A 14611-nucleotide genomic window follows, 5' to 3' on the forward strand; every position below is an offset into this window, starting at 1 on the left:
AGATTCGGTGAGAACCAGCAGCGAGCACATGGATACAGTTTGACTGAAACCCGGTGCACAAGGTCCAAGTAAGCTCGTGCGATAAAAGCAATTGTTCAGCCATCGTTACCCAATAGTTCGACGTGACATGACAATACTATGACAACACTTCGTGCCGAACCTAAGTGGCTGGCTAGCTACCGTAAAACTGTTTCAAACAAATTTAATAAACATATCGAGCAACGTTGAACTGCCAAAACGTCAAATCCGAAATCCCGGGGAAACGGAATTTGAATTTCCCGGGGTCCCGACCGTAGTTCGAAGCTGAGGATTTTTGAAGGCTTGTTTTGCTAATGGAAGGAAAATATTTTTTTTTAAAGTTTAACCGTCTGATGTGAAAATTCCACGCACGTGCCAGCATTAGCTCAAATTACGGCGTTAAGGCATCATGACCCAATTTAGAAAGACAGGCTTCTCAATGTGAAGTACAATAAATGAAGAAGTTAATATCGCAAAACCAAATCATGAACCTCCCTAATTTTGGCTTGCAATGAGATCGAGGCTAAGGACTGTCTATACAGTCTTAGTTTGGACAGAATGGTTGCACTAAAATTTCTGAAGGGCCTGTAGTACCGTTTTGAGCAGTTTTGAAACGGCAACACGGCGGTTGTGACGAAGGTCGCATGCAAGACGTCACTATAGAAAAACTTGGAATGGTTCCGGTCCAGTGCGTATGTGACCTTAATTTGTTATGGTCGTTTTGTGTTGGTTCAAAAGTAAGGCTTTTTGGCTGACTATTTTTGGAAAAATGTAAGGAAAAAAGTTGTTTAAAAGTTGAATTATTTGGTGTGAGAAATCCAGATACGAAAATTTGCTCAAAATTTCTGCATTAAGTCCTTTTATCCTACATCTCGGCGGATACAAAAACTCAGCGAGGTGACCGGGCTTGTTTAGAAACAAATTCAAATTGAAAAATGTTACTTTGCATTGTTTAAGATAGAGTTTCGGATGGGCCTACAGTCCCTGAAACAACTACCTATCTTAACTTTACAGCAAGTCATGAGCTTAAAATTTTAGGACAGATACTCCAGAAAACTAAAATTTGCAACCCCACCAAATTCACGACTCAGCCTGTACCTGCAACCAGCTATCGCCAAAAAAAACCATAACAAACCAGCTCACCTCGACGTCACATGCGCATTGGACCGAAAAATTTCTTACTTTCTTTTTTATGACGCTTTGAGTTCGACATTGTCATAAACGCACGGTTGCTCGCTTGAGATCGTTTTCCTAAACGGAATTGACCCCTTTAGCGTCCTACTGTAGGCTACGACTTGGTGGATACAGAACCTCGGCCAGGTGACGACCGGGCTCCTTTATTAGTAAATACAAATCGAAAAATCAACACCGCGTACAGCACGACATGCCCAAGTGCAAGTTCTGTATACACGCTCTTCTTCTTCTACGAGGAATGCTGGGCAACGTAGTCGAAATTTAGCCAACAAACAGTCTGCTTATTTAAAAACATGTTGTACCGCGAATAATGTGAGTTACAATGTTATCGATAAAACACCGCCGAATTTTACCTTCCCAATTGATTCTCCGAATACCGCCGCCGTTATGAACAAACAAATGCGTTGGCTTTAATGCTTTATTAGACAATCGGAACATTTTTGGTGTAAATTATGGAACGTGTCGATTAACTCATTATTTTTCCTACGTATTACTTTAACTCAGATTAATTTTTGTTAAGGGATTTTTCACCAAACAACGGCGACGTATTGACCGTTCGGTGTCTAAAACTGATTTACCAGACTAAAGCCAGTCGAACAGAAACAATTTAAATTGATTTCAGGTGATTTCTATGATAAACCTTATAGCGAATCCTCAAGCCAAAATACTTTTCATCTCTGGACCCTTGCAAACTGATTTTTATAAAGTGAGTAGAATCGGTGAGTGACAAGCACGTGGCATGCACGCGTATTGACCAAGACGCAATATTCCATACATAATTACACCATTTTAAAACTTTCTCTTTCAGTTGGTTGTTACTGTAAGTTAAAGCGATCAGTTTTGAAAAGACGCTGAATAGAGTCAACGAGGCTCAATGTCACGATTACACCGGTCGGTATGTGTCGTTTGCTGAGCTATAACGCTCGATGGTATCACGACAAGCGACAGTAACCATTCAATTTCTATTTTGTTGTGGAATACGTTTCGATTTGAAATGGGACATTCATACAGAGGTCACAATCGGGTTTCTAAAACAATTTTTGCCAAAATTAATCTCGGAGCGGGACTAACCTTTGAAACTTGATCAGAGAATACTGGAAGCAACTCCGTATCAAAACTTGCAGTGCGGAATTCGCTTTGTTGGAAGCATCTGAGAACAGTCTCCCTCGAAAAAAACTTCAAAACAAGCGCCGTGAGCAACCTGCTTTGTATAAACTTGAGCATAAAGCTAAGAGGTTGATCTCTTGCAAGCGAGCATCGAAGTTAGCTGGATAATAATTTAATCGAAGCACAGATTGTCTATCTCTTGCCCGATGCTAGGTCGTTGATATAAACTCGTTTCGGCGATGTGATTTGAGTGAAAATTTATCGCTTACCCTGTTTACCGATCGCAACTCGGGCGGTCTTATCACACGCCGATTTGGTATAAAACCGACCGTGTATTTGTTGCCGCACTGTCATTATACTGTAGATGAGCTTGACCGACCACACAGAATGGATCAGCACAGAAATACTTGGACACTTTTTGGAAGTAAGTCGTCGATTGTCTGAAGAAGCTCTTCGCCTTTTGCAAGAGCGCAGTTGTATGACGTCACGATTGTGCTCGTTTCGGTAAAACGTTAAGTTTCAAGGAAAGTGTTTGTTGAACTCGAATGATGTCGTTGCTTTATATTTTTCCAGGCAAGTCGTTTGAGATGACAGCACTGATACTTCCCACTTCTCGAGACCAGGATTTCTCATCGCCGTTCGATGACGATCGCGTCCCGGCGCAAACGACATTTTTCTCTCCCGTGGAAGCCGGGATCGAACCGAAACCGTCGATCTCTGAATATGGCGCGCAAAAGAGCGGACTGTGTCCAAAGTACGTGGTTGTGACCTCATGTACTGTAGTTACTAAAACTTGTTACGACTGTTGTGTGAGTTCATACGTCAATACAACGTATTGACGTAAATGTTATTTCTAAACAGGTATCACGACGAGGGTCTATGCGAGCTCGGACCGGACTGTCCCCTGGTCCACGAAGCAAAGACGAAATACTTCTCGTCGCTTGACCCCAACGCCCCCGAGTTTTTTTCCCGCTCAGCGCGAAAATCCTTTACGGCGTCGGCAAGCTTCGAACGGTCCGGGAATAATGCTGAAGTGGACATCTTGGGACGTCGCTTGCCTTGTGCTGCAATACAGCACAGATACCTAGGTAAGTTCATTGGCCGTCATTCAAACTGGTCTCTGCATGGTTTATGATCTGCCCCGGCTTGTATTTATGAAAGTTAATTCTAACGATACCGATCCAATCAACCTCAGCTTATTTAAAGGAAATTTTATGCTATTTTTTTATTTTCAGATTCGGGCGAACGCAGCGAAATGTCCAAAACTAGACGCCCCTGCGCATTTTTGCAAGCAACCGGGAGATGTCGCTATCGGTCGAAGTGTATTTTTGTGCATGACGAAAAAGAAAAACGACCTGATATTTCCGCCGTGTATAGATACAAAACGAAGATATGTGAACGGTAAGCAAATTTTTCTGTTAAGAATTAAGACAACGCTACTCGTTTATGATTGCAACTTAGTTTAGTAAAATAATTGTTACGTTTACTTGATTTTAGGTGGTCCCGAGGAATTGCCCACTCGGCGGCATCATGTACCTTCGCACACGGATCGAGCGAGCTTCGGTCGAATTATGATCTACCGCCTTTTCTTTAGTAGAATTATTTCTTTTTTTAAGTTATTCCGTTTTGTTTTTTAATGTTACTCCAATAAAAGATCTTCCGTGAACTGCACGATCTGATCTATTGTGATGCCGTCAAACAGGGTAAAACTAACATCTCTATGATTATGTCTGACGTTTTACCAAAGCATTTAAATAGCCGGCCATAGTTATGATTTCGATTAAAATTTGCCAAGATTCGGTCAGAAGCAGCAGCGAGCACATGGATACAGTTTGACTGAAACCCGGTGCACAAGGTCCAAGCAAGCTCGTGCGATAAAAGTGTTACGTTTTTACTGTCCTCAGTCTTAGATACACAGTAGGCACATCTTTTATTCAGTTAAATTGTCATTTACAGCAGCTCATTCCAGGAGCTTAAATCAGGACTGACTTTACGACTACTTGGCTGGTATACGTCAAATGAAAAGACACGTGTGCTTAATCAAGCACGGAAAACGCAGTAGCCTCAAGAGAGAACGCGGCAGGGCAGACACAACGCAAAACAAATGCAACAGTACCATATATTGGCAATTGCAGATCTAGTATTGTATTCAATGCCGTACATGTAACGTTAATAGCGATTTATTCTGTGTTTCAGGAAGATATATCGAAATATCAAGCGATAATTGGTTCTAACAATAAGCAACAAAGTCATTGGAATTTAATGTTAACCCATAGCAAAATTCAATAAAAGTAGTTTAAAAACGTAAAGAAATACTATTATCACCATTACTAATTATCTTCTTACGTTATTTAGTATTCATTTCACACATTCCATCGTTGTCTTTTTCCTACTGGATTCATTTGGCCAAAACAAAAGTACAGTATCATCAGCAACAGAAAATTGGAGATAGAAGGTTTCTACATATGCAAAACTTACATGAAAAATGAAAAATTGTCATGAAAAATGAAAAGAACTTTTTAAATCATTCTAGATGGCAAAAGCTTTCACTTCAGTTTTAACCCAAACAATCGGGAAAATAACATATACAAAACCAGTTTGTTAGATCTTCAACAACGAAGAAAAAGTTATGCGGAAGACATTTTGCGAAATTCAAGTGGGTGAAAACGTTTATACAAAAAGTTGTAAAATTTAGTATATGTAAAAGAATTAAATTTGCGCAGGAAATTTGAATGAAATTTGCTCTTTGTGTGGATGTAGCGATCGAACAAAAAATAATGATGAGTAAGTATAAACCACATGTAGGCCTTCAAGTGTAGGCTTATATAACTAATATTTAAAATCTTTCAATCTCAACGCTAAAGAAACTTTGAAAAAGCATACCTATAAAGACAAACAAATCAAATGTTACCTCAGTAACTGCATGGGGATGACAGATAACGAAATCGAAACTGCATTTTTTTCTCAAAATTGGAAATGTATCTTTTGCATATAAAAATAAAAAATGAATGCAAAGCAAAGCATTTGTTAAAAATATCGTGTATGTATTATTATCAGTGTAAATGAAGGTTTTTGAGTAGCGAGGACCAAAGTCGAAATATTAATTGGGATATAAAATCGAAAATAATGCGTAAATGTAATTTAACGGTTTTTTAATCTATGTAGAGTGATTGATAAAAAAGTTTCTACAAAAAGAACTTGAACAACTTTTGCGGAAAGTGATTTTTCGAGCCATTATATTTGGTTTTATACCAAATCGGCGTGTGATAAGACCGCCCGAGCTGCGATCGGTAAACAGGGTAAGCGATAAATTTTCACTCAAATCGCATCGCCGAAACGAGTTTATATCAACGACCTAGCATCGGGCAAGAGATAGACAATCTGTGCTTCGATTAAATTATTATCCAGCTAACTTCGATGCTCGCTTGCAAGAGATCAACCTCTTAGCTTTATGCTCAAGTTTATACAAAGCAGGTTGCTCACGGCGCTTGTTTTGAAGTTTTTTTCGAGCGAGACTGTTCTCAGATGTTTCCAACAAAGCGCATTGCGCGTTGCAAGTTTTGATACGGAGTTGTTTCCAGTATTCTCTGATCAAGTTTCAAAGGTTAGCCCCGCTCCGAGTTCATAATTGGTAAAATTTTTTGGAAACCTGACTGTGAACTCTGTATGAATGTCCCATTTCAAATCGAAACGTATTCCACAACAAAGTAGAAATTGAATGGTTACTGTCGCTTGTCGTGATACCATCGAGCGTTATAGCTCAGCACACGACACATACCGACCGGTGTGATCGTGACATTGAGCTTCGTTGACTCTATTCAGCGTCTTTTCAAAACTGATCGCTTTAACTTACAGTAACACGCAACTGAAACAGAAAGTTTTAAAATGGTGTAATTATGTATGGAATATTGCGTCTTGGTCAATACGCGTGCATGCCACGTGCTTGTCACTCACCGATTCTACTCACTTTATAAAAATCGGTTTGCAAGGGTCCAGAGATGAAAAGTATTTCGGCTTGAGGATTCGCTATAAGGTTTGTAATAGAAAATCACCTCGAATCAATTTAAATTGTTTCTGTTCGATTCGCTACAGCCTGGTAAATCAGTTTCAGGCACCGACCGGTCAATAGGTTGCCGTTGTTTGGTGGAAAAATCCCTTAACAAAAATTACTCTGAGATAACACGTAGGAAAATAATTTAATGATCGACACATTCCATAAGTTACACCAAAAATGTTCCGATTGTCTAATAGAGCAAGAAAGCCAACGCTTTTATTTGTTCATAACGGCGGCGGTATTCGTAGAATCAATTGGGAAGGTAAAATTCAGCGGTGTTTTATCGATAACATTGTAACTCACATTATTCGCGGTACAACATGTTTTTAAATAAGCAGACTGTTTGTTGGCTAAATTTCGATTACGTTGCCCAGCACTCTTCGTAGAAGAAGAAGAGCGTGTATACAGAACTTGCACTTGGACATGTCGTGCTGTACGCGGTGTTGATTTTTCGATTTGTATTTACTAATAAAGGAGCCCGGTCGTCACCTGGCTGAGGTTCTGTATCCACCAAGTCGTAGCCTACAGTAGGACGCTAAAGGGGTCAATTCCGTTTAGGAAAACGATCTCAAGCGAGCAACCGTGCGTTTATGACAATGTCGAACTCAAAGCGTCATAATAAAGAAAGTAAGAAATCTCTCGGTCCAATGCGCACGTGACGTCTAGGTGAGCTGGTTTGTTATGGTTTTTTTGGCGATAGCTGGTTGCAGGTACAGGCTGAGTCGTGAATTTGGTGGGTTTGCAAATTTTAGTTTTCTGGAGTATCTGTCCTAAAATTTTAAGCTCATGACTTGCTGTAAAGTTAAGATAGGTAGTTGTTTCAGGGACTGTAGGCCCATCCGAAACTCTATCTTAAACAATGCAAAGTAACATTTTTCAATTTGAATTTGTTTCTAAACAAGCCCGGTCACCTCGCTGAGTTTTTGTATCCGCCGAGATGTAGGATAAAAGGACTTAATGCAGAAATTTTGAGCAAATTTTCGTATCTGGATTTCTCACACCAAATAATTCAACTTTTAAACAACTTTTTTCCTTACATTTTTCCAAAAATAGTCAGCCAAAAAGCCTTACTTTTGAACCAACACAAAACGACCATAACAAATTAAGGTCACATACGCACTGGACCGGAACCATTCCAAGTTTTTCTATAGTGACGTCTTGCATGCGACCTTCGTCACAACCGCCGTGTTGCCGTTTCAAAACTGCTCAAAACGGTACTACAGGCCCTTCAGAAATTTTAGTGCAACCATTCTGTCCAAACTAAGACTGTATAGACAGTCCTTAGCCTCGATCTCATTGCAAGCCAAAATTAGGGAGGTTCATGATTTAGTTTTGCGATATTAACTTCTTCATTTATTGTACTTCACATTGAGAAGCCTGTCTTTCTAAATTGGGCCATGATCCCTTAACGCCATAATTTGAGCTAATGCTGGCACGTGCGTGGAATTTTCACATCAGACGGTTAAACTTTTAAAAAAAATTTTCCTTCCATTTAGCAAAACAAGCCTTCAAAAATCCTCAGCTTCGAACTACGGTCGGGACCCCGGGATTTCGGATTTAACGTTTTGGCAGTTCAACGTTGCTCGATATGTTTATTAAATTTGTTTGAAACAGTTTTACGGTAGCTAGCCAGCCACTTAGGTTCGGCACGAAGTGTTGTCATAGTATTGTCATGTCACGTCGAACTATTGGGTAACGATGGCTGAACAATAGCTTTTATCGCACGAGCTTGCTTGGACCTTGTACACCGGGTTTCAGTCAAACTGTATCCATGTGCTCGCTGCTGGTTGTCACCGAATCTTGGCAAATTTTAATCGAAATCATAACTATGGCCGGCTATTTAAATGCTTTGGTAAAACGTCAGACATAATCATAGAGATGTTAGTTTTATCTTGTTTGACGGCATCATAACAGATCAGATCGTGCAATTTACGGAAGATCGTTTATTCAAGTAACATTTTACAAAAATGAATAACTTAAAAACGAAATAATTCTGATAACAGAACGGCGGTAGATCATAATTCGAACGAAGCTCGCTCGAACCGTGTGGGCAGGAACAAAATGCAGCCGAATGGGCAATTCCTCGGGACCACCTAAAATCAAGTAAACGTAACAATTAATTATCAGTTTACTAAACTAAGTTGCAATCATAAACGAATACCGTTGTCTCAATTTGTAACAGAAAAACTTAGGCCTACTTACCGTTCACATATCTTCGTCTTGTATCTATAAACCTTGGAAATATCAGGTCGTTTTTCTTTTCCGTCATGCGCAAAAGTGCACGTCGACCGATACCGACATCTCCCGGTTGCTTGCAAAAATGCGCAGGGGGTCTAGTTTTGGACTTTTGGACGCGTTCGCCCGAATCTGAAAATGTAAAACTAGCATAAAATTTCCTTTAAATAAGCTAAGGTTTACTGAATCGGTATTGTTAGGTTTAACTTTCAAAAATACAAGCCCGGGCAGATCATAGGCTACACCATGCAGAGACCAGTTCGAATGACGGCCAATGAACTTACCTGGGTATCTGTGACGTATTGCAGGACAAATAAGGCGACGTCCCAAGATGTTCACTTCAGCAACATTTCCGGACCGTTCGAAACTTGCCGACGCCGTAAAAGATTTTCGCGCAGAGCGGGGGAAAAACTCCGGGGCGTTGGGGTCCAGCGACGAGAAGTATTTCGAATTTTCTTCGTGGACCATGGGACAGTCCGGTCCGAGCTCGCATAGACCCTCGTCGTGATACCTGTTTAGAAATAACATTTACGTCAATACGTTGTATTGGCTACGTGATTGACGGTGTGTTTGAACTTACACAACAGTCGTAACACCTTTTAGTAACTACAGTACATGAGGTCATAACCACGTACTTTGGACACAGTCTGCTCTTTCGCGCGATATTGAGAGATCGACGGTTTTGGTTCGACCCCGGCTTCCACAGGAGAGGAAAATGTCGTTTGCGCCGGGACGCGATCGTCATCGAACGGCGATGAGAAATCCTGGTCTCGAGAAGTGGGAAGTAGGCTAGGCTATTAGTGCTGTCATTTCAAACGACGTGCCTGGAAAAATATGAAGCAACGACATCATTCGAGTTCAACGTACACTTTCGTTAAAACTTAACGTTTGACCGAAACGAGCAGAATCATGACGTTACAACTACACTCTTGCAAAAGGCGAAGAACTCCTTCAGACAATCGACGACTTACTGCAGACATTCTTTTAACAGCGACAGAATCACAAGGTCCCTCGCCTTTCAACACTTGATCCGTACACATTGTTTTGTCGTAGGTTTTGGCTTTCTTTGAGGATGTCTTGCATGGAAGTATTCGGTTCCAACAAACATTGATGTTGAAAGTCAGCGTGAGGAGTGTGTTGGATGATGACCTCTCTAATTTGCTCACCAACGTAGCTGAGATGATTGTATTGGTTTGAAAGTGGACAGTATCCTTGTAAGTGCAAAGATAGTTTTCCAGTTACTTCTGTAAAGCGCTTATCTGCAACGTGTTCGTCAACCAACAAATTTTCATGAAGCTCGTAGGTTTCCGAACCCACACATGCTATCAAACAAGCTTTATTTTTGTCTTCGGACATGACGTTCATGTGATGCCCCAAGCTCTGCAAGTAGGCCTAGTTGTGTCATTTTTCTTTTGTTATGTTCAAGGCAACAACACTGGAACAGCTGTATATTTTTCTAAAGGTTTCACCTGTTGCATGCTGTTAAACGCAAATATGACGCTCTCTTGCTGTTCTTTCATTGCCGTTAAAATCGCTGGCAGATTTTCATCCATGGCTAGTTTCTTTTTTTTTTCTTTTTAACGAATCTCGCTGCCACCACTGTTGCATTTTTACTGAATCAGAAGACTGTAAAACAGTGTTATCGCCAACATAAAAAACCATAATCAATCTCGAACAACGAATCACAACTCGCACAATGACAACTCAGACACGCTGCTTGCGCAATGGAAAAATGCCAAACAGAAAAACGCAAATTACTATTAGAGGCGTGTACGCCTTATTAGAAAAACACAAGTGCCCGAGGGAGCAAACAAAATTTACGAAAACTCATTAAGTTTATACAAAACAAATCGTATCAGAATGATTGATAAATAAGTTGCTACAAAAGAAATTTGAGTTTCTTTTGCGGTAAGTGATTTTTAGAGCCGTTATATTTCATGCATAGTTTGGTCTTTATGAATGCAAATGACGGCTTGCGAAGGGTGAAGACCAAAGTCAAAATGAAATGGAAAATAATGCCAGCAAATGTAATAGTATTTGAATCTAGAGTGATTGATAAACAAGTTGTTACAAAAAGAAACTGAACATCTTTTGCGGAAAGTGATTTTTCGAGCCGTTATATTTCATGCGTAGTTTGACTTTATCGATGCAAGCGACCGTTTGTGAGCGGTGAGGGCCAAAGTCAAGTCGCTAATTAGTTTGAGTATAAAATGAAAAATAACGCCAGCAAATTTTCTAAATTTCTATTTAAAGTGATAGATGAAAAAGCGTGTGGAAAAATTTATTGTTTTGTCAATGCTGAATCGTGTTTAATTAGCGATTAATTTAGCAGCATATTGAAGATACTATGACATTTAATAATTCGCTTGTGCACTACTCGTGTGAGGTATTACACAAGGAACATATCTGTCATAAAGTCCGCATATGCTGGCGGTAATTGTCTGAATATGAGCGAGGACGATTGATGGTTGGTGACTTGTTTTGCTTCTGTTTCGATTGATGAGTTCTCATTTCTCAAATTTGCGTGACTATGCTGTTAGTTGCTTGATTCTGTCTATACAAATTACTAACTTATAAAGTTCCCATTTTTATTTATTATCAGACACGAAGGCTTTCACCTTCGGGCAAAGCTTGCTGAATGTTACATCGCGCTCAGTAACACGTGAGACGGTAAAAGGGAAAAGGGAAGATCGTAAACATTACAACAGTATATATATGTGGCAAGCTAGTTCAAGCGAGGAAATTATCTGACGTCACTAAGGAGAACGCAAGTCTGATAAACAACTGAATTATAGGATTCTAAATTAAATTCCAAATAGCTAGAAAACAACTCGTGATTCGTGACGTAATCGTCACAATACTATGCGAACTATTTGTAATTTGTATGGAATTAAAGGTCGAACCAGCAAGATAAGCCGTGTATTTTTGATTTAAGATAATTTGTCGCTAACTGATGCATATTTAGCCGTTTTCTACATTTCCAGCTTTGTTTCAAGTAATTTTGTTACATGCCATAAATTTTAGACGCCACCTTACAAACGAAAAAGTCTTAATCTTGGTGTTTAAGACACATGGACATGACCACCGTCATTCTGGCAGAATCCTAGCAGAATCATAGCTTCCAAAATGACAGCAGGGTTTCCGTTTATTTTTTTATAAACTATGTGCAGTAGACTAAATAATTATTCTTAAGCGCTAATGGTAAACTGGCTAATGGTTTTAATGTGGTATGCCTAGTCGTGACTTGTCTGTTTTTAACATCGCATGTAAGTATTTTTGGTTACGGTATTTCGATGTCAGCAGTCAAACGTTATTATTAATATTAATGAGAAAATTCTTTGATTTAGCATTATGAATTGCATGGCCTAGGTAAAAGGAAAAATTGTTGAACGCTGATGGGCTAAAATGTCAGGTTCTTCTGACATTTTAGGCCTATTAGGTTGATGCAATGCAGAAGTCTGGAAGTGAAGCTTCTTTGTAGACCATAGCCCATTAGCTATAGCTTAATAACAGGTTGCATATAGTTGAAAAAACAAAATCGCAATAGGTTGCAGTTGCACTGTCTCAATAATCAAGTCAGCAACTGTATGGATAACAGTCTACAAACCTAAGTAAAAGCATAGCATAGATGTAGTAATTTGACTGACTTCCAAAATAAATGTGCATGTAATTGTATTATATGAACTCAGTAAATGCATTTACCAGCCCAAGATGTTGAAATAGCCTACTTATCAAGTGTTTTTTGGCTCTGAATTCTTAACATGTTATATAGGCCTATTTAGTGTAAATAGTAAGCATTTGTCAAATTGCATATATGTTTTAGGGTTGACAAAATACTGAGTTTATGACAGAGAAATGGGAAGTTTTGTTTAAGTACTTCTTGGTGTAAACATCCTTTTCTCTAGATAAGTTAAAATTGTTTGAAATTTAATCAATACGGTAAGTATTGCAATTACTGTTTTAAAAGTCAACTCAGCCCTTTAAAAAATACAAGAAGAGGATTTATCATTTTAATGTGGTTAAGCTCCAATATGTCGGTATTGAAGGCATGTTCTATTGTTGTGCAAGTCTCATATATGTTTTGTAATTTCATTTGTGCTTTTACCATATTTAAGTTTTCTCACATTAATTATTATCACTCCAATTATTATCACTGAAATTGAACATACCAATATATCTATTTGTGTAAATCATAATTTGCTGTTGATGGATTTTCCAACCATGCCCCTGAGGCAGCCCCTTCATGGCCGTTTGGTTTTTTCATCAGGACATTCCCCAATAGGCATATTATACCTCGATAATAGGTAATGCTCGTTGAACAAAACCAATGGTTACACTAAGAAGTAGTATTTATAGTGAAGCATAAATACTAAACAGGCACAACAATTATGATACTGTGCACTTTAAATACAAACAGACAAAGTGAACATAAAAGAATGTGGAGCCAACCAGATACATCATCATTAGAATAACATCTAAGAATGCACAAACATGGGACTGGCAGAGGCTGCACATGCCATGGAAAAATCTAGTGAACTGACGGCATCGCTGTGCTACATGAAGAAGTACATATAAATTTCTTTATATACAAAGACCAGTGGTGGTATGCACTTATACTATCGTACATTTTGTGAACTGTATGTGATTGTGAACAGCTCTTAATTTCATCAACAGACGTTTTGATTGGGAAATTCAACTTCTTGGAAGCACTATTGTAGTCCAAGTGATAGAGGTGCAGAGTGAGGTAAATTATGGCTTCTATTTCTAACACTCATACAAGGTAAACGTTACAGCTACACTGATACTTTTCAAAATACTTTATTTAAAGGTTGCCCACAGTGATATGGGAAATAAAAGAGTTGTCTACCCATCGCTTCCTCACTTGTTGTACACACAGTCTGCTGCGAACAAACTCCAGGAGATTTGATGCAAGGTTGCTACTGAGATATTTCTCCGTGTACTTAACTTCGTAAAGTCGTACTCGTAAATCTTTAATTTTGTCATTGAACACTGTAAAAAGAGATAGTGGCGATAAGCAAACATCTTTGACTTTGCATTTTCTACAGAAAACTGTATAAGGTCAATAAGTGATTGAGCAATATTGTCCAGAACGGCCGTCGACAAATCCTTCCAGTGTTTATCTGCCTTACCTTCCAAGTTGTACTGTGGCTGAAATTCCTCCAGCTCATTTGTTGTGATTATCTCCATGTCAAGGATACATTTCGGTAGTTTTCGCCATTTAATGATTTATGTATTATGCTGAGACTTGTTTTCTTTCGTGAAAGCAGTTTTCTTATTGACGTCTTTATGATGTTTTGGAATGTTGGCTAATTTTTTCGTAAAAAATATATAGCTACAGCGATCGATCTTGGAACGAACACCATCATATTCTACTATCCCCACTTCCCCACCATCACACTGGACTACTATTTCCTCACGCACGATGTAGGTAATATAGTGCCGTTTTTCCTCACCAAACTCAAGGTAACAAATCCCTGCCTGAAGTTTATATCTTATTTTTCCTTCTCCACAGGGTATAATTAACTCACGATTGGGAACCACAATCTTTTCTGACAGTGACTTTGAATCACGTCTTCTCAATCCGATCACAAGCAGTTGTGACGTGGAAATGAACCTTCCTTGAACATTTACGCTCATTATAGGATTCCCAGGACATGAGGAACATTCTTTGGAAGTTAAGCATGTGAAGTGTTCGGCGATATAGAGAATTAACATCAAGCCGTGTCTTACCTCATTATACAAAGGCAGCAAAAGATTTCTGTTACACTTGTTTTTGCCCTGTATCTGTTACGTTTCTCCCTTGCGGCCGATTGCGCGTTTCCGTGGTAAATTAACCACATGTGTCTTTTTATCGACGTGTGTCCGACAAGTAGTTGCACTGACAGTTTTGTATTGGAGCTCCTGAAATGAGCTGTGTGAACGAAAACTTGACCTAACTGCTTTTAAAATAAAACATGTGCCTGTAATTCTAAGAGTAAGAAC

The 14611-nt window shown here is 39.1% G+C and overlaps 1 protein-coding gene and 1 long non-coding RNA gene across 6 annotated transcripts; one reads left to right on the forward strand and one right to left on the reverse strand.

Moving 5' to 3' along the window:
- Positions 1-8324: 8324 nt before the first annotated feature.
- Positions 8325-10601, reverse strand: LOC143465497 (uncharacterized). The gene is made up of 5 exons (XM_076963823.1): positions 9580-10601; positions 9244-9432; positions 8893-9119; positions 8576-8740; positions 8325-8466 (listed from the first exon to the last, which is right to left on the reverse strand). The coding sequence occupies exons 2-5, from the start codon at positions 9351-9353 to the stop codon at positions 8333-8335; spliced, it is 636 nt and encodes a 211-aa protein (XP_076819938.1). The 5' UTR covers positions 9354-9432; positions 9580-10601; the 3' UTR covers positions 8325-8332.
- Positions 10602-11727: 1126 nt separating this feature from the next.
- LOC143466014 (uncharacterized) lies at positions 11728-14595 on the forward strand. 5 transcript variants are annotated; one of them, XR_013118687.1, is made up of 7 exons: positions 11728-11874; positions 13026-13173; positions 13283-13352; positions 13437-13541; positions 13675-13833; positions 13962-14053; positions 14142-14595. It is a non-coding gene; the product is annotated as an uncharacterized LOC143466014 (long non-coding RNA). The 5 variants fall into 5 exon arrangements; XR_013118686.1 differs by lacking the exon at positions 11728-11874 and adding an exon at positions 11890-12547; XR_013118685.1 differs by lacking the exon at positions 11728-11874 and adding an exon at positions 12599-12912.
- Positions 14596-14611: the final 16 nt, after the last annotated feature.

The sequence above is a fragment of the Clavelina lepadiformis genome, chromosome 7 (assembly GCF_947623445.1).
Source record: "Clavelina lepadiformis chromosome 7, kaClaLepa1.1, whole genome shotgun sequence".
NCBI classification, from domain to species: Eukaryota; Metazoa; Chordata; class Ascidiacea; order Aplousobranchia; family Clavelinidae; genus Clavelina; species Clavelina lepadiformis.

Coding starts and splice junctions, on each gene's coding strand:
- LOC143465497 (XM_076963823.1), bottom strand. CDS start 9,353: ATGACGATCGCGTCCCGGCGCAAACGACATTTTCCTCTCCTGTGGAAG. Junction 8,741..8,892: donor AATACGTCACAGATACCCAG/GTAAGTTCATTG, acceptor TTACATTTTCAG/ATTCGGGCGAACGCGTCCAA. Junction 8,467..8,575: donor AAGACGAAGATATGTGAACG/GTAAGTAGGCCT, acceptor ACTTGATTTTAG/GTGGTCCCGAGGAATTGCCC.